The sequence below is a fragment of the Mustelus asterias genome, chromosome 8 (genome assembly GCF_964213995.1).
Source record: "Mustelus asterias chromosome 8, sMusAst1.hap1.1, whole genome shotgun sequence".
Taxonomy (NCBI): domain Eukaryota; kingdom Metazoa; phylum Chordata; class Chondrichthyes; order Carcharhiniformes; family Triakidae; genus Mustelus; species Mustelus asterias.
In genome coordinates, this window is record NC_135808.1 from 1,298,785 (window position 1) to 1,326,162 (window position 27,378).

The window sequence follows — 27,378 nt, forward strand, 5'->3', positions numbered from 1 at the left end:
ATTCGGCCCATCGAGTCTGCACCAACCACAATCCCACCCAGGCCTTACTCCCACATATCTACCCGCTAATCCTGGCGGGTAGATATGGATGGATATTAATATTCCTGGCTCAGAGATAGAAGGTATAGGGTACAAACATTTCTCCAGAAAGTCCCATTCAATCTGAAACTAGTTCAGCAATTAAAGTTGTTATCTCAGGTTAAAGATCCTTTATTGGGCAGTTAGGGATGGATGGGCAATAAATGCTGGCTTACTGAGTGTCACCCACATCCTATAAATGAATAAAAAAATGTTATTGGAAAAAGATTTCAAAATCAAACTGAACTTTTGCAGCTTTGAATGGAATGATATAAGTTGTTCCAAGCAAACATATGAATTATTGTTCATTGTGGTAAAGGTTTTAAACATCCAAGTCCCAGATTTTCACCCCCAGGTCAGGACCACAGGAGAATTCTGGGCTCTGTGAATCCTACCTTTAACAACTAGCAGCCCGCAGGTTCCGATTTTAGTCTGGGTGCCGGGCTGCATTAGAAGTTGGGCCCACCACCTGCAGAATGAGTGCAGAGGCTGCTGGGTCTGGAGGAGGGTTGGGCGGTAGGCTGTCTCTGTGCTCATACATTGGGTCACTGGGTGTCATCGAGTCATCAAGGTTTACAGCATGGAGACAGGCCCTTTGGCCCAACTTATCCACGCCACCCCTTTTTTTAATCACTAAACTAGTCCCAATTGCCCACGTTTAGCCCATTTCCCTCTATACTCATCTTATCCATATAACTGTCTAAACGCTTTTTAAAAGACAAAATTGTACCTGCCTCTATTACTACCTCTGGCAGCTTGTTCCAGACACTCGCCACCCTCTGTGTGAAAAACTTGGCCCTCTGGACCCTTTTCTCTCCCCTCTCACCTTAAACCTATGCCCTTTAGTTTTAGACTCCCCTACCTTTGGGAAAGGATATTGACTATCTAGCTGATCTATGCCCCTCATTATTTTATAGACCTCTATAAGATCACCTCTAACCCTCCTACGCTCCAGAGAAAAAAGTCCCAGTCTATCCAGCCTCACCTTATAACTCAAACCATCAAGTCCCGGTAGCATCCTAGTAAGTCTTTTCTGCACTCTTTAGAGATTAATAATATCCTTTCTATAATAGGTGACTCGAACTGTACACAGTTTTCTAAGTGTGGCCTTACCAATGTCTTGTACAACTTCAACAAGACGTCCCAACTCCTGTATTCAATGTTCTGACCAATGAAACCAAGCATGCCGAATGCCTTCTTCACCACTCTGTCCACCTGTGACTCCACTTTCAAGGAGCTATGAACATGTACCCCTAGATTTCTTTGTTCTATGACTCTCTCCAACGCTCTACCATTAACTGAGTAAGTCCTGCCCTGGTTCAATCTACCAAAATGCATCACCTTGCATTTATCTAAATTAAACTCCATCTGCCATTCGTCAGCCCACTGGCCCAATTGATCAAGAACCCACTGCATTCCTAGATGACCTTCTTCACTGTCTACAATGCCACAAATCTTAGTGTCATCTGCAAACTTACTAACCATGCCTCCTAAATTCTCATCCAAATCATTAATATAAATTACAAATAACAGTGGACCCTGCACCGATCCCTGAGGCACACCGCTGGTCACAGGCCTCCAGTTTGAAAACCAACCCTCTACAACCACCCTCTTTCATCAAGCCAATTTTGTATCCATTTTGATACCTCACCCTGGATCTTGTGAGATTTAATCTTATGCAATAACCTACTATGCAGTACCTTGTCAAATGCCTTGCTAAAGTCCATGTAGATAACACCAACCGCACTGCCCTCATCTACCTCCTTGGTTACCCTTTCAAAAAACTCAATCAAATTTGTGAGACATGATTTTCCACTCACAAAGCCATGCTGACTGTCCCTAATCAGTCCTTGCATCTCTAAATGCTTGTAGATCCTGTCTCTCAGAATACCTTCTAACAACTTACCCACTGTAGATGTGAGGCTCACCGGCCTGTAGTTCCCAGGCTTTTCCTTGCAGCCCTTTTTAAAGAAAGGCACAACATTTGCCACCCTCCAATCTTCAGGCACCTCACCTGTGACTATCGATGATTCAAATATCTCTGCTAGGGGACCCACAATTTCCTCTCTAGCCTCCCACAATGTCTTTTGGCCTTTATGTATTTGTAGAAGCTCTTTGGATTCTCCTTTGCCTTATCTGCCAAAACAATCTCGTGTCCCCTTTTTGCTCTTCTGATTTCTCTCTTAACTCTACTCCTACACCTTCTGTACTCTTCAAGGGATTCACGTGATCCCAGCTGCCTATGCATGTCATGTGCCTCCTCCTTCTTCTTGACCAGGGCCTCAATATCCCGAGTCATCCAGGGTTCCCTACTTCTACCAGCCTTGTCCTTCACTCTAAGAAGAATGTGCTTACCCTGAACCCTGGTTAACTTTTGAAAGCCTCCCACTTACCAAACATCCCTTTGCCTGCCAACAGACTCCCCCAATTAACTTTTGAAAGTTCCTGCCTGATACCATCAAAATTGGCCTTGCCCCAATTTTGAATTTTAACTTTTGGACCAGACCTATCATTCTCCATAGCTATCTTAAAACTAATAGAATTATGGTCACTGGTCCCAAAGTGATCCCTCACTAACACTTCTGTCACCTGCCCTTCCTTATTTGCCAAGAGAGGGTCAAGTTTTGCCCCCTCTCTAGTCGAGCCATCCACATACTGAATGAGAAATTCCTCCTGAATACACTTAATAAATTTCTCTCCATCCAAACCTCTAATACTATGGCTGTCCCAGTCAATGTTGGGAAAGTTAAAATCCCCTACTATTACCACCCTATTTTTCATGGAGCTATCTGTAATCTCCTTACATATTTGCTCCTCAATTTCCCGCTGACTATTTGGGGGGACTATAGTAAAACCCTATCAAAGTGATTTCCCCCTTCTTATTTCTCAGTTCTACCCATATAGACTCAATGGGCGAACCCCCGGATATATCCCCTCTCTGTACTGCCGTGATGATTTCCCTCATCAAACGTGCAACTCCCCCTCCTCTCTTCTATCTTTCCCATAGCATCTGTACCCTGGAATATTGAGCTGCCAGTCCTGTCCCTCCCTTAGCCATGTTTCAGTAATATCTCTGTCCCATGTACCCATCCATGCCCTGAGTTCATCTGCCTTGCCCGTCAGGCCTCTTGCAGGTTCAATCTGGACTTCCCTTGCTCTCTGTCTTGCTTTTGCCTGATCTGTCTGGTACTAGGATTACTGACACTGCCTTTGCTATTTAATGTGCTCTCTTTAATTTCTGTGCTGCCCTCAACCTTCTCTTCTGTCTCCCTACTGCTTTGGGTCCCACCCCCCTGCCAAACTAGTTTAAACCCTCCCAAGAGGCTCTCTGTTAAACTAGTTTGACAGGGGGATGGGAGAGGGGTGGGCTCTACACACTGGGTCACTGGGTGGGGGGGTGGGTACCATACACTGGTCACTGGGTGGGAGAGGGATGGCCCCACACACTGGGTCACTGGGTGGGGGAGGGGAGGGCCCCACACACTGGTCACTGGGTGGGAGGGGGGATGGCCCCACACACTGGGTCACTGGGTGGGAGAGGGGATGGCCCCACACACTGGGTCACTGGGTGGGAGAGGGGGAGGCCCCACACACTGGGTCACTGGGTGGGGGAGGGGGAGGCCCCACACACTGGGTCACTGGGTGGGGGAGGGGGAGGCCCCACACACTGGGTCACTGGGTGGGGGAGGGGAGGGCCCCACACACTGGTCACTGGGTGGGAGAGGGGATGGCCCCACACACTGGGTCACTGGGTGGGAGAGGGGGAGGCCCCACACACTGGGTCACTGGGTGGGGGAGGGGGAGGCCCCACACACTGGGTCACTGGGTGGGGGAGGGGGAGGCCCCACACACTGGGTCACTGGGTGGGGGAGGGGGAGGCCCCACACACTGGGTCACTGGGTGGGGGAGGGGGAGGCCCCACACACTGGGTCACTGGGTGGGAGAGGGGGAGGCCCCACACACTGGGTCACTGGGTGGGGGAGGGGGAGGGGGAGGCCCCACACACTGGGTCACTGGGTGGGGGAGGGGGAGGCCCCACATACTAGGTGGTGATGGAGAATGGCGGGGGTGGGGGGGGGGGGTGCTGGGGGGGGGTTGTTGGTGGAAAATCACTGTGTCAACCCAAAGGAGGGGGATCCTCAGTGGAGGACACCGGGGATTTAGAGTCCATTGTCAATGAGGTGGTAAATACCCTTGTGTCTCCCATTGAGTTTCCCCTCATCCTCTGGGGGAATTCTGGGAGTTCCTAGCCGACAGCTTGGGTCACTGTGACAATGTCAGCTGGCCCTCGACTGATGGTCGGAGCTGACACTGCTTGTCAAGTCTGTCCACTTTGATAGAAAGGCCACGGGGAAATGAGCAAAGACATGAATTGAATCGAGCTGCACCGGCTCAATATGTTCCTCATCGGGCTGCTGAGGGATAGAGGATCACGAGTGACTCCAGTCCCTCCCCACAGTCAGGTGTTGCTGGTGATTGCACGAAGCTTGTGTCATGAAGGCAACCATAGCCAGCCTCAACATCAACAGCAGCAGAGAGGCTCACTGTAGATTTCTTACCTTCTCACTCCTTAAGGAAGGGGAGTATGTGGTGTGCTCCCACACCCATTCTGGGAAACAAAGCTATGTAACTCCTGGAACAAGGAGGACGGGTCTCCTTGAGTCACATTGTCTCCAGTTCCAACAGAATGATTAACTTGCGAGTCGCACATTTTCAGCCGCAGATCTTGAGGGTGAAGGAAGCGGTGCCAGGCTGCTTGCTCGATCTCACCACCTGGCTGGGGGATGTGCTGCTTCACCCAGTGAACGTGTACATTCTCCAGGCCGTCACACAGCAAGCGCACTTCTTGAAAAAGTGTCCGCTCACCTTGGCATCATCTTTGGGGGTGATTCCGACAGTACCTCCGAGGTGAGGGACTCTCTGAACTGGTGAAAGAAGAGGGAGGCTTCGTCTGCTTGAGAGGCATGGGCAAGGCTGACGAATACATGAGAAGATTGACAAGGAGGTGGAAAACCAAGGTCGAAGGCTTGGAGCAGGAAGTGCTCTACCTCGGGTCCCATCTCAGCCATCGAGGATCCAGCCTTGTGGGAGGTTTACGGAGAGAAGGATGCACTGAGTGACTGTCCTGAGGTGTGAATATGAGCTCACAGATCCAGTTCCTTCAGGACCTGGATCCTGTCTCCCCCTTCTTCTGCCTACTGGAAAAAAGGCAGGGGTTCAGCTAGCAACTCTTGGGGCAGCTGAGCAATGACAGATCACTGGTCTCTGATTCCAAAGGTGTCCAGGCTCGAGCCTATTACAATGCTCTGTTCACTCCAGATACATTCAGTGAGGATACTTGCAGAGTTTTGTAGGAGGACCTGTCAAAGGTTGGTGCAATGGGTCCTGAGCGACTCAATGCTCCAATTACCTAGCTAAGCTGACCAATCCCCCTGAGGGGTAAGCCTCTCGGCCTGGAAAGGATCTTCTCCATCATTGTCTCCTGCTCAAGAGGGGTGATCTGTGGCTGTTTGAGACTTGGCGCCCAGTTCCCCTCTTCAGCACGGACTGCGAGATCTTTGCCAGGTACATGTCTGCACCAATACCAGCAGACATTCAGGTTTAGGATGTAATTCATTACCAGACACCAACTTCTGTACATCGCCATGGATTCCAAAAGTCAAAGATGATTAAAAATGAAATTTGTATTTGACAGACCCAGTGAGGTCAGCGAGAGCACGCCCTCCACCCTGGAAGCCCTGGCTGAACCTGTATCTGGGGTCACCATTGCAGGTGTCAGCACAGCTTTCTTGAAGGTCAACCCACGGAAAGCAACTGTCCCGGATGGGGTACCCGGACGTGCACTTAGATCCTGCGTGGATCAGCTGGCGGAGGTATTCACAGACATCTTCAACCTCTCTTTACAACAATCTGAGGTCCCTATCTGCTTCAAGAAGATGACCATCACCCAGTACCTAAGAAAAACCAAGCAGTGTGCCTTAATGACTATCGGCCGGTGGCTCTGACATCCATCATTATGAAGTGCTTCCAAAGGTTAGTCATGGCACGAATCAATTCCAGCCTCCCAGACTGCCTGGATCCACTACAGTTTGCCTACCGCCGCAACAGATCCACAACAGACGCCATTTCCCTGGCCCTGCACTCAACCCTGGAACACCTAGATAACAAGGATACCTATGTCAGACACCTATTTGTTGACTACAGCTCAGCCTTCAACACCATTATTCCCACGAAACTCATCTCCAAACTCCATAGCCTGGGCCTCGGCACCTCCCTCTGCGACTGGATCCTGAACTTCCTAACTCACAGACCACAATCAGTAAGGATAGGCAACAACACCTCCTCCACGATCGTCCTCAACACCGATGCCCCACAAGGCTGTGTTCTCAGCCCCCTACTATACTCCTCATACACCTATGACTGAGCGGCCAAATTCCCCTCCAATTCGATTTTCAAGTTTGCTGACGACACCACCGTAGTGGGTCGGATCTCAAACAATGACGAGACAGAGTACAGGAATGAGATAGAGAATTTGGTGAACTGGTGCGGCAACAATAATCTCTCCCTCAATGTCAACAAAACGAAGGAGATTGTCTTCGACTTCAAGAAGCGTAAAGGAGAACATGCCCCTGTCTACATCAATGGGGACGAAGTAGAAAGGATCGAGAGTTTCAAGTTTTTAGGTGTCCAGATCACCAACAACCTGTCCTGGTCCCCCCATGCCGACACTATAGTTAAGCAAGCCCACCAACACCTCTACTTTCTCAGAAAACTAAGGAAATTTGGCATGTCAGCTACGACTCTCACCAACCTTTACAGATGCACCATAGAAAGCATTCTTTCTGGTTGTATCACAGCTTGGTATGGCTCTTGCTCTGCCCAGGACCGCAAGGATCTACAAAAGGTCGTAAATGTAGCCCAATCCATCACGCAAACTAGCCTCCCATCCATTGACTCTGTCTACACTTCCCGCTGCCTCGGCAAAGCAGCCAGCATAATTAAGGACCCCACGCACCCCGGACATTCTCTCTTCCGCCTTCTTCCTTCGGGAAAAAGATACAAAAGTCTGAGGTCACAAATCAACCGACTCAAGAACAGCTTCTTCCCTGCTGCTGTCAGACTTTTGAATGGACCTACCTCGCATTAAGTTGTTCTTTCTCTACACCCTAGCTATGACTGTAACACTACATTCTGCACTCTCTCGTTTCCTTCTCTATGAACGGTATGCTTTGTCTGTATAATGCGCAAGAAACAATACTTTTCACTGTACATTAATACAGGTGACAATAATAAATCAAATCAAATCAAAAAGTCAAATGGGGAGGCCGGGGGAACATTAATTAATTGGACAGTAGAACACTGAGTGAGAATTACAATTTCTGATTAGATTTGGGTCAGTTTAGTGCTGTGGATCCGCTCTGCAAACCACTGGGGACCTTAGGCCTGATTTTCATTCCTGAGGTGAGTAGCCCAAGTCAAGAAATGTTCCAACTCTGTTCTCCCATTTTGGAACAAAATGAGCCCTGAATAGTGTGATTTTCTCTCTGGGGCAGGTGCATGAGTAATATCTTCAAGGGGCTAAAAACCATGCATTAACTGGGTATGAAAACGCCCTTTGAGTCTTTCATTTTACCGTGGTTTATGTGCCTGGGCCACGGAGTCTGGGTGACCTGATTGGTGCCATTTTGGAGCGGCCTGTTCCGTTCCCTGAGACTCTGTCCCAGTCGCTGCTTCCCTGCCTGACTCTCCAACTTGTTTTCCTTTCACCCGCTTACTCCCTATTGCAGATCTTCCACTTAGCCCTCGCTCACAGTGGAGGGGTTGGGAGAGGAAGCCATGATTGAGAGGGTCAGCGAGTGAGAGAGAGTCAGCGAGTGAGAGAGAGTCAGCGAGTGAGAGAGAGTCAACGAGTGAGAGAGAGTCAGCGAGTGAGAGTCAACGAGTGAGAGAGAGTCAGCGAGTGAGAGAGAGTCAACGAGTGAGGGAGAGTCATGAAGTGAGAGGGAGTCAGCGAGTGAGAGGGGGTCAGCGAGTGAGGGAGCGTAAGCGAGCGAGGGAGAGTCAGCGAGCGAGGGAGAGTCAGCAAGCGAGGGAGAGTCAGCGAGCGAGAGGGAGTCAGCGAGTGAGAGGGGGTCAGTGAGCAAGGGAGAGTCAGCGAGTGAGAGGGGGTCAGCGAGCGAGGGAGAGTCAGCGAGCGAGGGAGAGTCAGCGAGCGAGGGAGACTCAGCGAGCGAGGGAGAGTCAGCGAGCGAGGGAGACTCAGCGAGCGAGGGGGAATCAGCTAGCGAGGGAGACTCAGCGAGCGAGGGAGACTCAGCGAGCGAGGGAGAGTCAGCAAGCGAGAGAGAGCCAGTGAGTGAGAGTCAGCGAGCGAGAGAGTCAGCCTGTGTGTGAGAGTCAGCCTGTGTGTGAGAGAGTCAGCCTGTTGAGAGAGTCAGCCTGTGTGTGAGAGAGTCAGCCTGTGTGAGAGAGTCAGCCTGTGCTGGAGAGAGTCAGCCTGTGTGAGAGAGTCAGCCTGTTGAGAGAGTCAGCCTGTGTGAGAGAGTCAGCCTGTGTGAGAGAGTCAGCCTGTGTGGGAGAGTCAGCCTGTGTGAGAGAGTCAGTGAGCGAGAGTGTCAGCGAGCGAGAGAGTCAGCGAGTGAGAGAGTCAGCCTGTGTGAGAGAGTCAGCGAGCGAGAGAGTCAACGAGTGAGAGAGAGTCAGCGAGTGAGAGGGGGTCAGCGAGTGAGAGAGAGTCAGCGAGTAAGAGAGAGTCAGCGAGTGAGAGAGAGTCAGCGAGTGAGAGGGGGTCAGCGAGTGAGAGAGAGTCAACGAGTGAGAGAGAGTCAGCGAGTGAGAGTCAACGAGTGAGAGAGAGTCAGCGAGTGAGAGAGAGTCAACGAGTGAGGGAGAGTCATGAAGTGAGAGGGAGTCAGCGAGTGAGAGGGGGTCAGCGAGTGAGGGAGCGTAAGCGAGCGAGGGAGAGTCAGCGAGCGAGGGAGAGTCAGCGAGCGAGGGAGAGTCAGCGAGCGAGAGGGAGTCAGCGAGTGAGAGGGGGTCAGTGAGCAAGGGAGAGTCAGCGAGTGAGAGGGGGTCAGCGAGCGAGGGAGAGTCAGCGAGCGAGGGAGAGTCAGCGAGCGAGGGAGACTCAGCGAGCGAGGGAGAGTCAGCGAGCGAGGGAGACTCAGCGAGCGAGGGAGAATCAGCTAGCGAGGGAGACTCAGCGAGCGAGGGAGACTCAGCGAGCGAGGGAGAGTCAGCAAGCGAGAGAGAGCCAGTGAGTGAGAGTCAGCGAGCGAGAGAGTCAGCCTGTGTGTGAGAGTCAGCCTGTGTGTGAAAGAGTCAGCCTGTTGAGAGAGTCAGCCTGTGTGTGAGAGAGTCAGCCTGTGTGAGAGAGTCAGCCTGTGCTGGAGAGAGTCAGCCTGTGTGAGAGAGTCAGCCTGTTGAGAGAGTCAGCCTGTGTGAGAGAGTCAGCCTGTGTGAGAGAGTCAGCCTGTGTGGGAGAGTCAGCCTGTGTGAGAGAGTCAGTGAGCGAGAGTGTCAGCGAGCGAGAGAGTCAGCGAGTGAGAGAGTCAGCCTGTGTGAGAGAGTCAGCGAGCGAGAGAGTCAACGAGTGAGAGAGAGTCAGCGAGTGAGAGGGGGTCAGCGAGTGAGAGAGAGTCAGCGAGTAAGAGAGAGTCAGCGAGTGAGAGAGAGTCAGCGAGTGAGAGGGGGTCAGCGAGTGAGAGAGAGTCAACGAGTGAGAGAGAGTCAGCGAGTGAGAGTCAACGAGTGAGAGAGAGTCAGCGAGTGAGAGAGAGTCAACGAGTGAGGGAGAGTCATGAAGTGAGAGGGAGTCAGCGAGTGAGAGGGGGTCAGCGAGTGAGGGAGCGTAAGCGAGCGAGGGAGAGTCAGCGAGCGAGGGAGAGTCAGCGAGCGAGGGAGAGTCAGCGAGCGAGAGGGAGTCAGCGAGTGAGAGGGGGTCAGTGAGCAAGGGAGAGTCAGCGAGTGAGAGGGGGTCAGCGAGCGAGGGAGAGTCAGCGAGCGAGGGAGAGTCAGCGAGCGAGGGAGACTCAGCGAGCGAGGGAGAGTCAGCGAGCGAGGGAGACTCAGCGAGCGAGGGAGACTCAGCGAGCGAGGGAGAGTCAGCAAGCGAGAGAGAGCCAGTGAGTGAGAGTCAGCGAGCGAGAGAGTCAGCCTGTGTGTGAGAGTCAGCCTGTGTGTGAGAGAGTCAGCCTGTTGAGAGAGTCAGCCTGTGTGTGAGAGAGTCAGCCTGTGTGAGAGAGTCAGCCTGTGCTGGAGAGAGTCAGCCTGTGTGAGAGAGTCAGCCTGTTGAGAGAGTCAGCCTGTGTGAGAGAGTCAGCCTGTGTGAGAGAGTCAGCCTGTGTGGGAGAGTCAGCCTGTGTGAGAGAGTCAGTGAGCGAGAGTGTCAGCGAGCGAGAGAGTCAGCGAGTGAGAGAGTCAGCCTGTGTGAGAGAGTCAGCGAGCGAGAGAGTCAACGAGTGAGAGAGAGTCAGCGAGTGAGAGGGGGTCAGCGAGTGAGAGAGAGTCAGCGAGTAAGAGAGAGTCAGCGAGTGAGAGAGAGTCAGCGAGTGAGAGGGGGTCAGCGAGTGAGAGAGAGTCAACGAGTGAGAGAGAGTCAGCGAGTGAGAGTCAACGAGTGAGAGAGAGTCAGCGAGTGAGAGAGAGTCAACGAGTGAGGGAGAGTCATGAAGTGAGAGGGAGTCAGCGAGTGAGAGGGGGTCAGCGAGTGAGGGAGCGTAAGCGAGCGAGGGAGAGTCAGCGAGCGAGGGAGAGTCAGCGAGCGAGGGAGAGTCAGCGAGCGAGAGGGAGTCAGCGAGTGAGAGGGGGTCAGTGAGCAAGGGAGAGTCAGCGAGTGAGAGGGGGTCAGCGAGCGAGGGAGAGTCAGCGAGCGAGGGAGAGTCAGCGAGCGAGGGAGACTCAGCGAGCGAGGGAGAGTCAGCGAGCGAGGGAGACTCAGCGAGCGAGGGAGAATCAGCTAGCGAGGGAGACTCAGCGAGCGAGGGAGACTCAGCGAGCGAAGGAGAGTCAGCAAGCGAGAGAGAGCCAGTGAGTGAGAGTCAGCGAGCGAGAGAGTCAGCCTGTGTGTGAGAGTCAGCCTGTGTGTGAGAGAGTCAGCCTGTTGAGAGAGTCAGCCTGTGTGTGAGAGAGTCAGCCTGTGTGAGAGAGTCAGCCTGTGTGAGAGAGTCAGCCTGTGTGAGAGAGTCAGCCTGTGCTGGAGAGAGTCAGCCTGTGTGAGAGAGTCAGCCTGTTGAGAGAGTCAGCCTGTGTGAGAGAGTCAGCCTGTGTGAGAGAGTCAGCCTGTGTGGGAGAGTCAGCCTGTGTGAGAGAGTCAGTGAGCGGGAGTGTCAGCGAGCGAGAGAGTCAGCGAGTGAGAGAGTCAGCCTGTGTGAGAGAGTCAGCGAGCGAGAGAGTCAACGAGCGAGAGAGTCAGCGAGCGAGAGAGCCAGCGAGTGAGTCAGCCTGTGTGTGAGAGAGTCAGCCTGTGTGAGAGTCAGCCTGTGTGAGAGAGTCAGCCTGTGTGTGAGAGTCAGCCTGTGTGAGAGAGTCAGCCTGTGTGTGAGAGTCAGCCTGTGTGAGAGAGTCAGCCTGTGTGTGAGAGAGTCAGCCTGTGTGAGTCAGCGAGCGAGAGAGTCAGCCTGTTGAGAGAGTCAGCCTGTGTGTGAGGGAGTCAGCCTGTTGAGAGAGTCAGCCTGTGTAAGGGAGTCAGCCTGTGTGAGAGAGTCAGCCTGTGTAAGGGAGTCAGCCTGTGTGGTAGAGTCAGCCTGTGTGTGAGACAGTCAGCCTGTGTGAGAGTCAGCCTGTGTGTGAGAGAGTCAGCCTGTTGAGAGAGTCAGCCTGTGTGTGAGAGAGTCAGCCTGTGTGAGAGAGTCAGCCTGTGTGTGAGAGTCAGCCTGTGTGAGAGAGTCAGCCTGTGTGTGAGAGTCAGCCTGTGTGAGAGAGTCAGCCTGTGTGTGAGAGAGTCAGCCTGTGTGAGAGAGTCAGCCTGTGTGTGAGAGAGTCAGCCTGTGTGTGAGAGAGTCAGCCTGTGTGAGTCAGCGAGCGAGAGAGTCAGCCTGTTGAGAGAGTCAGCCTGTGTGTGAGGGAGTCAGCCCGTTGAGAGAGTCAGCCTGTGTGAGAGAGTCAGCCTGTGTGAGAGAGTCAGCCTTTGTGAGAGAGTCAGCCTGTGTGGTAGAGTCAGCCTGTGTGTGAGACAGTCAGCCTGTGTGAGAGTCAGCCTGTGTGTGAGAGAGTCAGCCTGTTGAGAGAGTCAGCCTGTGTGTGAGAGAGTCAGCCTGTGTGAGAGAGTCAGCCTGTTGAGAGTCAGCCCGTGAGAGAGAGTCAGCCTGTTGAGAGAGTCAGCCTGTGTGAAAGAGTCAGCCTGTGTGTGAGAGAGTCAGCCTGTGTGTGAGAGTCAGCCTGTGTGAGAGAGTCAGCCTGTGTGTGAGAGAGTCAGCCTGTGTGGGAGAGTCAGCCTGTGTGAGAGAGTCAGCGAGCGAGAGAGTCAGCCTGTGTGAGAGAGTCAGCCTGTGTGTGAGAGAGTCAGCCTGTTGAGAGAGTCAGCTTGTGTGAGAGAGTCAGCCTGTGTGTGAGAGAGTCTGCCTGTGTGTGATAGAGTCAGCCTGTGTGAGTCAGCCTGTGTGTGAGAGAGTCAGCCTGTGTGAGAGAGTCAGCCTGTGTGAGTGAGTCAGCCTGTGTGTGAGAGAGTCAGCCTGTGTGAGAGAGTCAGCCTGTTGAGAGAGTCAGCCTGTGTGTGAGAGAGTCAGCCTGTTGAGAGAGTCAGCCTGTGTGTGAGAGAGTCAGCCTGTGTGTGAGAGAGTTGAGAGAGTCAGCCTGTGTGAGAGAGTCAGCCTGTGTGAGAGAGTCAGCGAGCGAGAGAGTCAGCGAGCGAGAGTCAGCGAGTGAGGGAGAGTCAGCGAGCGAGAGAGCCAGCGAGCGAGAGTGTCAGCGAGCGAGAGAGTCAGCGAGTGAGAGTCAGCGAGCGAGAGTGTCAGCGAGCGAGAGAGTCAGCGAGTGAGAGTCAGCGAGCGAGAGTATCAGCGAGCGAGAGAGCCAGCGAGTGAGAGTGTCAGCGAGCGAGAGAGTCAGCGAGTGAGAGTCAGCGAGCGAGAGTGTCAGCGAGCGAGAGAGTCAGCGAGTGAGAGTCAGCGAGCAAGAGTATCAGCGAGCGAGAGAGCCAGCGAGCGAGAGAGTCAGCGAGCGAGAGAGTCAGTGAGCGAGAGAGTCAGCGAGCGAGAGACTCAGCGAGTGAGAGAGTCAGCGTGCGAGAGAGTCAGCGAGCGAGAGAGTCAGCGAGCGAGAGAGTCAACGAGCAAGAGAGTCAGCCTGTGTGAGAGAGTCAGCGAGCGAGAGAGCCAGCGAGCGAGAGAGTCAGCCTGTGTGAGAGAGTCAGCGAGCGAGAGAGTCAGCCTGTGTGAGAGAGTCAGCGAGCGAGAGAGCCAGCGAGCGAGAGAGTCAGCCTGTGTGAGAGAGTCAGCGAGCGAGAGAGTCAGCGAGCGAGAGTCAGCGAGCGAGAGAGTCAGCGAGCGAGAGAGTCAGCGAGCGAGAGAGCCAGCGAGCGAGAGAGTCAGCCTGTGTGAGAGTCAGCGAGCAAGAGAGTCAGCGAGCGAGAGTGTCAGCGAGCGAGAGAGTCAGCGAGCGAGAGTCAGCGAGCGAGAGAGTCAGCCTGTGTGAGAGTCAGCGAGCGAGAGAGTCAGCCTGCGTGAGAGAGTCAGCGAGCGAGAGAGTCTGCGAGCGAGAGAGTCAGCCTGTGTGAGAGAGTTAGCGAGCGAGAGAGTCAGCCTGCGTGAGAGAGTCAGCGAGCGAGAGAGTCTGCGAGCGAGAGAGCCAGCGAGTGAGAGTCAGCGAGCGAGAGAGTCAGCGAGCGAGAGAGTCAGCGAGCGAGAGAGCCAGCGAGCGAGAGAGCCAGCGAGCGAGAGTCAGCGAGTGAGAGAGTCAGCGAGTGAGAGAGTCAGCGAGCGAGAGAGTCTGCGAGCGAGAGAGCCAGCGAGCGAGAGGGCCAGCGAGCCAGAGAGTCAGCGAGTGAGTCAGCGAGTGAGAGAGTCAGCGAGTGAGAGAGTCTGCGAGCGAGAGAGTCTGCGAGCGAGAGTCAGCGAGTGAGAGAGTCAGCGAGTGAGAGAGTCTGCGAGCGAGAGAGTCTGCGAGCGAGAGTCAGCGACCGAGAGAGCCAGCGAGCGAGAGAGTCAGCGAGCGAGAGAGTCTGCGAGCGAGAGAGCCAGCGAGCGAGAGTCAGCGAGTGAGAGAGTCAGCGAGTGAGAGAGTCTGCGAGCGAGAGAGCCAGCGAGCGAGAGGGCCAGCGAGCGAGAGAGTCAGCGAGCGAGAGAGTCAGCGAGTGAGAGAGTCTGCGAGCGAGAGAGTCAGCGAGTGAGAGAGTCAGCGAGTGAGAGAGTCTGCGAGCGAGAGAGTCTGCGAGCGAGAGGGCCAGCGAGCGAGAGTCAGCGAGTGAGAGTCAGCGAGCGAGAGTGTCAGCGAGTGAGAGAGTCAGCGAGCGAGAGAGCCAGCGAGCGAGAGGGCCAGCGAGCGAAAGAGCCAGCGAGCCAGAGAGTCAGCGAGCGAGAGAGCCAGCGAGCCAGAGGGCCAGCGAGCCAGAGAGTCAGCGAGTGAGAGAGTCAGCGAGTGAGAGAGTCTGCGAGCGAGAGAGTCTGCGAGCGAGAGAGTCTGCGAGTGAGAGAGTCTGCGAGCGAGAGAGTCTGCGAGCGAGAGAGTCTGCGAGCGAGAGGGCCAGCGAGCGAGAGAGTCTGCGAGTGAGAGAGTCAGCGAGTGAGAGAGTCAGCGAGTGAGAGAGTCTGCGAGCGAGAGAGTCTGCGAGCGAGAGGGCCAGCGAGTGAGAGAGTCAGCGAGTGAGAGAGTCAGCGAGTGAGAGAGTCAGCGAGTGAGAGAGTCAGCGAGCGAGAGGGCCAGCGAGCGAGAGAGTCAGCTTGTGTCAGCACATAGAAATAGAGTTTGAATTTTGTGGCTATATGTTGTAGGTTGACTTTTACATGAGAACGACGTTGATGGTATTATGGTAATAAAAATCTACATTTTTACAGGAGCAGACACAGTCAGGTCTGTCGGGGTGGCAGATTCCTCAACAACATTTGTGACTGACTTTGGTTTATCTGATTTATATTACATATTTTCCTCACCCTTTTCTGGGCGTGGTTTATAATATTACTGCTGGAATCAGGAAGTGGAACTGTAATTATCCCAGTGAACATTGATCACCATTTTACCCAGAGCACAGAACAAGGTGATCAGTCTGTCGAGATGGAAGCTGATCTTTCCTGTGCTGTTTGCCATGATCTGTATAAAGATCCTGTTTTAATCGACTGTGATCACAGCTTCTGTCGATCCTGTATAACCCAGTACTGGGAGAAAGCTGACACTGCCTCCTGTCCCATCTGTAGAAAGGAGACTTCCTCCAGGGATCTGAGACCCAACCGCACTCTCTCCAACATCGTGGAGACATTTGTAAAAAGTGATAAAGGTGATAAAATTCAGCTGGAATGCAGCCGTCACCAGGAGAAGCTGAAAGTTTTCTGTAAAACTGACAATCAGCCCATCTGTGTCGTTTGTCAGACTTCAAAAAATCATCAAAACCATGAGGTGCTGCCAGTGGAAGAAGCTGCTGAAGAGTTTAAGGTGAGGAGATCCTGTGTAAAATAAAACACAGAAACAGATAACAGAATCCTGGACAGGGAACAGCCATAGATTTGGGTTTGAGTGTCTCTCAGTATTTATTATGTAATTACTCAGGATGCAAGCTTACAATAGAATTCAAAGTTACAGGCAAGAAATGAGAGAGCACCATGACGGCTGTTTTCAGCGAGCTGCGAGTTGCAATCTTATGGCACTTAGTGCAAAAAAGGAGCCAGAATGCGGTTCTCGCCAGTAGGGGGGAGGAGGTGGAGCCTGAGCTCGATGGTAAAGCCAGCTGCAGAGATCTTGGGATGCCATTATGCAGGGTCCCCAATCTCCCAGTGCACTGGGAAATCTCTTGCCTCCCAAATTGGAGGCGGCACGGCGGCACAGTGGTTAGCACTGCTGCCTCACACTGCCAGGAACCAGGGTCAATTCTTGAGGGACTGTGTGGAGTTTGCACATTCTCCCCGTGTCTGCGTGGTTTCCTCCGGATGCTCCGGTTTCCTCCCACACTCCAAAGATGTGCAGGTTAGGTTGATTGGCCATGCTAAATTGCCCCTTACTGTCCCCAAGATGTGTATGTTAGGGGGATTAGTGGTGTTGATATGTGAGGTTACAGGGATAGAGGCTGGGCAAGATGCTCTGTCAGAGTGTCGGTGCAGGCTGATGGGCCAAATGGCTTCCCTCTGCATCGTAGGGATTTTATGATTCAATGAGATAAGGAGATCTTAGGACAGATGGTCAAAACCTTGGCCACAGAGGTAGTTTATCAGGAATGTCTCCGAAGAAGAAAGGCAGAGTTTAAAGGAGGAAGTTCCAGAGTTTGAGGCCTAGTCAGCTGAAGGCACAAAAGAAAGGTTATCAGAGGGGGGATTAGGCAGCCATGGCTGACAAAGGAAGTCAGGGAATGCATCAAGGCAAAAGAGAGAGCCTATAATGTGGCAAAGAGTAGTGGGAAGTCAGAAGATTGGGAAGGCTATAAAAACAAACAGAGGATAACAAAGAGAGAAATAAGGAAGGAGAGGATCAAATATGAAGGTAGGCTAGCCAGTAACATTAGGAATGATAGTAAAAGTTTCTTTAAATACATTAAAAACAAACGGGAGGCAAAAGTAGACATTGGGCCGCTCCAAAATGACGCTGGTAATCTAGTGATGGGAGACAAGGAAATAGCTGAGGAACTTAATAAGTACTTTGCGTCAGTCTTCACAGTAGAAGACACAAGTAATATCCCAACAATTCAGGAAAGTCAGGGGGCAGAGTTGAATATGGTTGCCATCACAAAGGAGAAAGTGCTAGAGAAACTAAAAGGTCTGAAAATTGATAAATCTCCGGGCCCAGATGGGCTACATCCTAGAGTTCTAAAGGAGATAGCTGAAGAAATAGTGGAGGCGTTAGTTATGATCTTTCAAAAGTCACTGGAGTCAGGGAAAGTCCCAGAGGATTGGAAAATCGCTGTTGTAACCCCACTGTTCAAGAAGGGAACAAGAAAAAAGATGGAAAATTATAGGCCAATTAGCCTAACCTCAGTTGTTGGCAAAATTCTAGAATCCATCGTTAAGGATGAGATTTCTAAATTCTTGGAAGTGCAGGGTCGGATTAGGACAAGTCAGCATGGATTTAGTAAGGGGAGGTCGTGCCTGACAAACCTGTTAGAGTTCTTTGAAGAGATAACAAATAGGTTAGACCAAGGAGAGCCAATGGATGTTATCTATCTTGACTTCCAAAAGGCCTTTGACAAGGTGCCTCACGGGAGACTGCTGAGTAAAATAAGGGCCCATGGTATTCGAGGCAAGGTACTAACATGGATTGACGATTGGCTGTCAGACAGAAGGCAGAGAGTTGGGATAAAAGGTTCTTTCTCAGAATGGCAACCGGTGACAAGTGGTGTCCCGCAGGGTTCAGTGTTGGGGCCACAGCTGTTCTCTTTATATATTAACGATCTAGATGACGGGACTGGGGGCATTCTGGCCAAGTTTGCCGATGATACAAAGATAGGTGGAGGGGCAGGTAGTATTGAGGAGGTGGGGAGGCTGCAGAAAGATTTAGACAGTTTAGGAGAGTGGTCCAAGAAGTGGCTGATGAAATTCAACGTGGGCAAGTGCGAGGTCGTACACTTTGGAAAAAAGAATAGAGGCATGGACTATTTTCTAAACGGTGACAAAATTCATAATGCTAAAGTGCAAAGGGACTTGGGAGTCCTAGTCCAGGATTCTCTAAAGGTAAACTTGCAGGTTGAGTCCGTAATTAAGAAAGCAAATGTAATGTTGTCATTTATCTCAAGAGGCTTGGAATACAAAAGCAGGGATGTACTTCTGAGGCTTTATAAAGCACTGGTTAGGCCCCATTTGGAGTACTGTGAGCAATTTTGGGCCCCACACCTCAGGAAGGACATACTGGCACTGGAGCGGGTCCAGCGGAGATTCACACGGATGATCCCAGGAATGGTAGGCCTGACATACGATGAACGTCTGAGGATCGTGGGATTATATTCATTGGAGTTTAGGAGGTTGAGGGGAGATCTGATAGAAACTTACAAGATAATGAACGGCTTAGATAGGATGGACGTAGGGAAGTTGTTTCCATTAACAGGGGAGACTAGGACGCGGGGGCACAGCCTTAGAATAAAAGGGAGTCACTTTAGAACAGAGATGAGGAGAAATTTCTTCAGCCAGAGAGTGGTGGGTCTGTGGAATTCATTGCCACAGAGGGCTGTGGAGGCCGAGACGTTGAGCGTCTTCAAGACAGAAATTGATAAATTCTTGATTTCTCGAGGAATTAAGGGCTATGGGGAGAGAGCGGGTAAATGGAGTTGAAATCAACCATGATTGAATGGTGGAGTGGACTCGATGGGCCGAATGGCCTTACTTCCGCTCCTATGTCTTATGGTCTTATGGTCTTAAGGCACAACTAGCAATAATAGAGCAATTAGATTCAGAGATATTCAAAAGGCAAGAAGTATACAAGCTGCTGGAGAAAAATAATGATAACATGAAAATATCAGGTACACCCAATAAATTGGAATATTTGTGACTGGTTATATGTTTTAAAAAACGATGGGACTGCTTAAAGTCAGGGACAGTTTGGTTAGGTTAATGCAGCTAGTGCTCGTACTTTTGATGAAACTAGCAACATTGCAAACAGATGCTTTCCGAGGGCAAGCTGGTAAAAATGTGAAATAGAACATAAAGGGTCTGAAGATGTATTAGCATTTCAAAGGAGGAGACTTTGCATTCTAAAATGTAAACTCACGAAATGAAGGTAATTAAGTTTGACTTCTGAAGAACGGTGGCACAGTGGTTAGCACTGCTGCCTCACAGCGCCAGGGACACTGGTCCGATTCCTGGCTTGGGTCACTGTCTGTGTGGAGTTTACACGTTCTCCCTGTGTCTGCATGGACTTCCTCCGGGTGCTCCACTTTCCTCCCACAGTCTGAAAGACGTGCTGGTTAGGTGCATTGGCCTGAACAGGCGCCAAAGTATGGCGACTAGGGGAATTTACAGTAACTTCATTGTAGTGTTAATGTAAACCAACTTGTGACTAATAAATAAACTTTACTTTAAGAGGCTAGTTCAGATAAGGGAAGATCAAAAAGGAAAAAACTATATCAGAAGCATCCAACCTATGCAATTGTAGCTGTTTTGAGAACTCAGCCAACAGCAAATTGCATCTAAGAACATAAGAACATAAGAAATAGGAGCAGGAGTAGGCCATCTAGCCCCTCGAGCCTGCCCCACCATTCAATAAGATCATGGCTGATCTGAAGTGGATCAGTTCCACTTACCCGCCTGATCCCCATAACCCCTAATTCCCTTACCGATCAGGAATCCATCTATCCGTGATTTAAACATATTCAACGAGGTAGCCTCCACCACTTCAGTGGGCAGAGAATTCCAGAGATTCACCACCCTCTGAGAAGAAAGCCTGCGTTGTAAAACCAGTTGATTTGCTCTATTTCAGAAGCAACCCAAAATAGATAAAACTGCCTGGTGTGGTAACTATTGCTGAATGTGTCACAGGTAACTCTTTGAGATATGACTAACTCACTAGGTTAACATTTTATTACAACTTCTGTGGCAGAACTTCTGTGGTAATCACTTATTGACGTTATGATGTCTACATCAGAGTTGTTCATTAGTAAGAGGCAGAAACAGAAAAGAAATGGGCTGAACAGTCGAATGAACACACGAACAGTAGAGATAATTTCTGAATACAGTTTAAAACATAAAAATCAAAGCATGGTTTAACTTCATATCTCGAGCAACATATTGTTCTTTGTTATTCCTAATTTCAATGTAAATAGAAAGTCAGGTGGTCCCTAAATCTGGTGACTGATCCCAAACACCAGTTTTACACAGACAGCAAGCTGAAAGTCTACATTAAACTGCTGAACATGAAGAAACTGAAGCCTCATAAAAACCTGAGAGCTCACAGAATTTTAATTTTAACCAAATGTTATTTAATTTTTGGGTGTGTATTTCTGAAAATTGTACAAATTAATTGATGTTTCTGTTCAGGAGGAACTGCGAAACTCACTGAAGCCAGTCCAGGACAAGAAGGGGGAATGGAACGCTGTAAAAAGTGATTGTGAGAGAACATTAACCCACATTCAGGTATTTCTGATTTTATTTTGTTCTCCATTCTGTACACACTTATAGAATTACAAGGTGCAGAGTTTTGGTTTCATATTATAGATATAAAGAGAGAGTGGAGATGGTGTACAAAATATTCACAAGGTTGATTCCGGAACTATGTGGGTGGCACGGTGGCACAGGGGTTAGCACTGCTGCCTCATGGCACCAGGGACCTGGGTTCGATTCGCGGTTTGGGTCACTGACTGTGCGGAGTCTGCACGTTCTCCCCGTGTCATAGAGTCACAGAGGTTTACAGCATGGAAACAGGCCCTTCGGCCCAACTTGTCCATGCCGCCCTTTTTTTTATAAAACCCCTAAGCTAATACCAATTGCCCGCATTTGGCCCATATCCCTCTATACCCATCGTACCCATGTAACTATCTAAATGCTTTTTAAACGATAAAATTGTACCCGCCTCTACTACTACCTCTGGCAGCTTGTTCCAGACACTCACCACCCTCTGTGAAACAATTGCCCCTCTGGACACTTTTGTATTTCTCCCCTCTCACCTTAAACCTATGCCCTCTAGTTTTAGACTCCCCTACCTTTGGGAAAAGATATTGACTATCTACCTGGTCTATGCCCCTCATTATTTTAAAGACCTCTATAAGATCACCCCTCAGCCTCCTACGCTCCAGAGAAAAAAGTCCCAGTCTATTCAGCCTCTCCTTTTAACTCAATCCATCAAGTCCCGGTAGCATCCTAGTAAATCTTTTCTGCACTCTTTCTAGTTTAATAATATCCTTTCTGCGTGGGTTTCCTCTGGGTGCTCCAGTTTCCTCCACAGTTCGAAAGATGTGCTGGCTAGATGTGCATTGGCCATGCTAAATTCTCCCTCAGTGTACCCAAACAGACGCCGGAGTGTGGCAACTACGTTGAGTGTGGTCGTGCAGACTCGATGGGCCGAATGGCCTCCTTCTGCACTGTAGGGTTTCTATGATTTCTATGATTTCTATGAACTAGGGGATTTTCGGAGTAACTTCATTGCAATGTTAATGTAAGCCGACTTGTGACACTAACAAATAAACTTTAAAATTTAAAAGAGGTTAAATTGGAAAGATTGAACTGGCTGTGGCTGCTTTCTCTGAAAAGGAGTATGGGGGACGGGGGGCCTGATAGGGGTCTTTCAAATTAAGAAAGGATTGATAGTCTGGACGCGGGCCAGAATTTTATGCTCAGATGTGTGTCTGACCTGGTCGAGAATAAAATTTCATGAAACGACATTGAGCACAATTTCCCGACATCACCATGCATGTGTGAAAATCGTATGTGGCCCGCAGAGCAGCAACACTTTCTCTGTCATTGTGAGCTCATCGTTGTGTGAGTACAGAATTGTTCCTGAGTTTCTCAGTAATTCTTTAGCTTTTTTAGCGTGCCCTTTCAGCATTTCGGGACTGTATCATCACAGGAAAATTTCCGTGAGGATTGGAGCACAGTGATCCCTCATTTGCAAGGCACTGGTCCTCTGTATCTGCTCTAATGGGGAGATTGTATTCAGCTGGTGTGATCTCCTCTGAAGAGGAACAGAGGGACAGGAGGGAGAGGAGGCAAGGTGAGTGCAGGCAGGATCCCAGCCAGAGACCGTTAAGAGGCACGGGCTCAGTTGGTGTGGGGCCAGCAGGGAGACCAAGGTGGGAGAGAATGCCACAGACACCATTACTCATTGGTTAGAGTATACAGGCAAAGCACCAATCTGCTGATAATGTCTGAGGTCCATGCCATTGGGGGTTATGCCTCTCCAGGGATTGTGACTTATGCATCCACAAGAGTGGTGGTGGAGAGGTCCATTGGATTGTTCAAGATGCGTTCTGATACTTTGACTGATCCAAGGGATTGCAAACACTATACAGTTACAAGCCCATGCAGCATCTGGCCACTGTTCAAAACATCTCATCCCATTAAAGAAAATGCTTACATTAGCTTAGATTAACAGGAGAAGAACATACACAATTGCCATCCCTAACACAAGCTTCAAAATGACAAATAATGTCACCCTTGACACGTCCCTATTGTGCTCAAGGTGCCTTAGATTGACGCCTCTGGGTGCTGTGTCTTGGTGCACCCCTCATCACGACTTTCCCCTTCTCCCCTCGCTGGCAATGACATTGGAGGCAGCCTGCTGACTTTGCTCTCCAGGTGGCCGTTGGTGGTTGTCCTCTGGCTGGTGGAGCCTGAGTTGTCTCTGGCTGGGAGGAGAATCCAGCCCCATGGCTGGGCATTCCGCAGACACTGTGGCATCATCATGGCAGAGAGTGGAGAAGCTGCTGCCCTCGTTCGGAATGCCCTGTGAGGAGCCATAGATGTGGAGATGCCGGCGTTGGACTGGGGTAAACACAGTAAGAAGTTTAACAACACCAGGTTAAAGTCCAACAGGTTTATTTGGTAGCAAAAGCCACACAAGCTTTCGAGGCTCTAAGCCCCTTCTTCAGGTGAGTGGGAATTCTGTTCACAAACAGAACTTATAAAGACACAGACTCAATTTACATGAATAATGGTTGGAATGCGAATACTTACAACTAATCAAGTCTTTAAGAAACAAAACAATGGGAGTGGAGAGAGCATCAAGACAGGCTAAAAAGATGTGTATTGTCTCCAGACAAGACAGCCAGTGAAACTCTGCAGGAGCCATAGAAACAACAGGAAGTTCATCCACCAGCGTGAATGACATTTGGACCTTTCTGCTCATCAGTGATGGACAGCACTTAGCACAGAGACTTGGTTCCTGATCCATCACTCACACTGGCAGTGGTCTCCTGAGGTCGCAGTCAGTGCGCTGGTCTGCAGGTTCAAACACATCCCCTGGAACTCCTGAGGGCATCCATTAAGTTGCCTCTCCAGTCTGTCAATTGAGGAGGCTGTGCACTCAGTGCTCAGGGTTAACACAGTGCTCAAGTTCCACAAGGACTCCTCAATGATGGAGACCATGGCATTCAGACCCTCATGGATCTCTGCCCTTTCTCCCCATGCATCCCGCTGGATATGCAGCATCTGATGTCTTCAGAGGCTCATCATCTGCCCCAGATTCAGCATGGTCCTGGTCTCCAGCAGTGCTCCCAATGTCAGCATCCAGGGATCACTTTGCCTCTTCCACCTCCTCACGTAGGTGTGCTGGGCCCTCACCACTGTGCACCATCTGCAGAGGCGATGACCTAATGCCCACCAATATGTGAGTATCTGCACTGATGCCTGGTTCTGAGGTACAGCGTGACACAGGTGCCGGAGCGATGTTCTCCTGGCACTTAGCGGGAAGTCCTCGGGGTCGACTGCGGCTGGTGCAGTGGGCTCATCTGTGGAAAGAAGCCACATCAGTCAATTCCATCATCAGCATCACTACACATGCAAGGCGGCCTGTTGAGACATTGGAGAGATGTTGCACGGTGCTGTCTTCATTGGAGCTTCAATGGGCACTCTGGCTGGGGCAGCTCACTTTCTGATGAGGGTTCCATGACATGTACCTGTGGCACACACATCTGGGACCTGCACTCTTACCTTCATCTCAGATCTCAGCAGGACTGGAGGAATGAGCTGGCTGGTGGAAATTCAGCTCGAGAGCATTTCTCTCACTCCGAGTGAGGACCAGCAGACTGGGGATTCCCCCACTGGCTCAGCGGCGCTCTGCAGCATTGTGACTTGTCTTCTCCTGACAGGGGAGTGTTCCATCTTTCTTGAGCTTCATTCACAATGTCCCCTCCCCCACATCAGCAATTGGCAGACCATTTAACACTGGCACACCTTCCCCTGCAAAGCACTGCAGCCTATTGTGCTGACAGTCTAGCCTTGGCAGGGCAGGCTTCAGTGCAATTGACACACATACTCAGATCTCTGAGCACCGAGGAGAATGAACACCCAACCACACCTCAATGCATAGGTCCATGCCACCTCTGCACTAACCCTTATCAACCACAGAAGATTATTGAACCTTTTGCAGCACAGCAGCTAGGTACGGCACCACAACCTGGTGCCCACTGATCTGGGTGGTCGCCTCTGACCAGGCCTTCTTTGTCAGGTGGGGCACTTTCTTTCCCTGAGCATCCAAATGTGCCACCTGGCACTGACATCCTGCACTAGTACATCCAGGCACTCATCGGTGAAACAGGGGGCAGGTAGCCCACCCAACTTGCCCACACGCCTTCCATGCCCTCCCTGGTGCTGATGCAGTGACTGTACACAGCTGTTTATAATTATTAAATAAACTTCACTCAGCTTCCCCCACAACTCCTGCCAGTCTTCAGGGAATAGTCTCCTCAGAATTAAACCTCCCGCCCGGTCCTCATTGGACCCAGTGCCCGACACATTCACACCTGCGCGCAGTGTTAGCCCAACTAGCAGACAAGTTACACGCTGGGCGGGCCTGAATTGGTTACCCAGTGTAAGCTCACATTAACAACAGGAACAGTTTCACATCTACTCCCACCCACACTGATATCGGGTGCACCCCTAGGGTAACATCAGGCCATACAGAAGGTGTTTTTATTTGAGAAAGAATCCAAAACCTAGGCTTTAAATCAAAGATAGTCCCTACTAAAGCAAACAGAGAAATCAGCAACTCAATCCCCCAGTTAAAGCTCCCTCTCTTGAAGAAGTGATCATCTGATAATCTATTGTCGACTTTATCTATTCGATTAACTAGATTTCACTACATTAAGGAATAATATTCTTTGTATAAAATAAATCAGATAAACAGCCCAACTGGCTCGGTCATAGAAGACAGAGAGTAGCAGTGGAAGGGTGCGTTCCTGAATGGAGGGCTGTGACAAGTGGCGTTCCTCAGGGATCAGTGCTGGGACCTTTGCTGTTTGTAATATATATAAATGATTTGGAGGAAAATGTAACTGGTTTGATTAGTAAGTTTGCGGACGACACAAAGGTTAGTGGAATTGTGGATAGCGATGAGGACTGTCAGAGGACACAGCAGGATATAGATCGGTTGGAGACTTGGACGGAGAGATGACAAATGGAGTTTAATCCGGATAAATGTGAGGTAATGCATTTTGGAAGGTCCAATACAGATGGGAAATGGCAGAACCCTTAAGAGTACTGATAGGCACAGGGATCTGGGTGTGCAGGTACACAGGTCACAAAGTGGCAACACAGGTGGAGAAGGTAGTCAAAAAGACATACGGCATCCTTGCCTTCATCAGCCGGAGCATTGAGTTTAAAAATTGGCAAGTCATGTTGCAGCTTTATAGAATCTTAGTTAACCTGCCCTGCGAAGGCTGAACTGTCAGCACAATAGGCTGCAGTGCACTTGGAATATAGTGTTCAGATCTGGTCGGCACACTACCAGAAGGATGTGAAGGTTTTGGAGAGGGTACAGAAAAAATTTACCAGGATGGCATGGAGGGCATTAGCTACGAGAATTAGCTATGGAGAAACTTGGTTTGTTCTCACCGGAACGACGGAGGTTGAGGGGTGACCTGATAGAAGTCTACAACATTATGACGGGCATGGACAGAGTGGATAGTCAGCAGCTTCATCTGATGGTGGAAGAGTCAATTACTAATGGGCATAGGTTTAAGGTGCGAGGGACAAGGTTTAAAGGGATGTACGAGGCAAGTTTTTTACATAGAGGTTGGTGGGTGCCTGGAACTCGCTGCCGGAGGAGGTAGTGGAAGCAGATACGAGTGACTTTTAAGGGGCATCTTGACAATACATGAATAGGATGGGAATGGAGGGATATAGTCCCTGCAAGGGTAGGGGGTTTTAGTTCAGTTGGGCAGCATGGTCGGTGCAGGCTTGGAGGGCCGAAGGGCCTGTTCCTATGCTGTAATTTTTTTTGTTCTTTGTCAAATTATCAGGATTGGGAATTAACAGGATTGGGAATGTTTTTCTCTATAATATTCTGATATGAACAGAACTGCTCAGACTGAAGAACCTTTTAAACAACCTCATTTGATTTTTCAATCTCACTGATATTTTCCAAAGGACCAAAGTGTAAAGACAGAGAAACAGATTAAAGCTGAATTTGAGAAACTTCACCGGTTTCTCCGTGAGGAAGAGAGGATTGTGTTGGAAGATCTGAAACTGGAGAAAGAGAAAAAGAGTCAGGAGATGAAAGAGAGGATTGAGAAGATAACGGAGGAAATCTCATCGCTTTCAGTCACTGTTCAGGATATTGAACAAGAGCTGAGTGAACAGGACAACATCAAGTTTTTAACGGTAACTCTTCCTTTATTTTTCTTTGCTTCACCGTCTTGAAGAATGAGCAGGTTGTGTCATCAAAATCTAGAATATAAAACTCACTGACCAAAAATAACCCCAATCACCTGTGACATTTGGATTTCTCCGTCTCACACCCAAGATCACTAATGGCTGTCTTTAACATGGAAATGACTAAATCTGGAGCTGGTTTAGAGTAATATTAGAGAGGGATAGTTTCATCAAATTAAACAATGAAGAAAATCAGCTTCATACAGAGTGAGAAACCCTCAGAATGGTCAGACCATTCTCCCCTGAGTGTACATTTCCAGTACAGCTGTTGGTCTGAGACTGGGAACTACAACTACGACTGGGAAGTGACAAAAACGGTTGAAGGAAGGGCCGTGGATGTCGTCTATATGGATTTCAGTAAGGCATTTGACAAAGTCCCACATGGCAGGGTGGTTAAGAAGGTTAAGGCTCATGGGATACAAGGAGAAGTGGCTAGATGGCTGGAGAACTGGCTTGGCCATAGGAGACAGAGGGTAGTGGTCGAAGGGTCTTTTTCCGGCGGGAGGTCTGTGACCAGTGGTGTTCCGCAGGGCTCTGTACTGGGGCCTCTGCTATTTGTGATATATATAAATGATTTGGAAGAAGGTGTAACTGGTGTAATCAGCAAGTTTGCGGATGACACGAAGATGGCTGGACTTGCGGATAGCGAAGAGCATTGTCGGGCAATACAGCAGGATATAGGGGGCGGCACGGTAGCACAGTGGTTAGCACTGCTGCTTCACAGCTCCAGGGTCCCAGGTTCGATTCCCGGCTCGGGTCACTGTCTGTGTGGAGTTTGCACATTCTCCTCGTGTCTGCGTGGGTTTCCTCCAGGTGCTCCGGTTTCCTCTCACAGTCCAAAGATGTGCGGGTTAGGTTGATTGGCCAGGTTAAA

The 27,378-nt window shown here is 50.3% G+C and overlaps 1 protein-coding gene across 1 annotated transcript in view; it reads left to right on the plus strand.

Annotated features, from left to right (window-relative positions):
* Window positions 1-15,243: 15,243 nt before the first annotated feature.
* The window catches only part of LOC144497614 (uncharacterized), a 110,473-nt gene continuing 98,338 nt past the window's right edge, over window positions 15,244-27,378 (plus strand). The window contains exons 1-3 of the mRNA XM_078219055.1: window positions 15,244-15,660; window positions 20,178-20,273; window positions 26,220-26,453. Coding sequence (XP_078075181.1) covers window positions 15,286-15,660; window positions 20,178-20,273; window positions 26,220-26,453 — 705 coding nt within the window. The 5' untranslated portion in view covers window positions 15,244-15,285. The remainder of the gene's footprint in view (window positions 15,661-20,177; window positions 20,274-26,219; window positions 26,454-27,378) is intronic.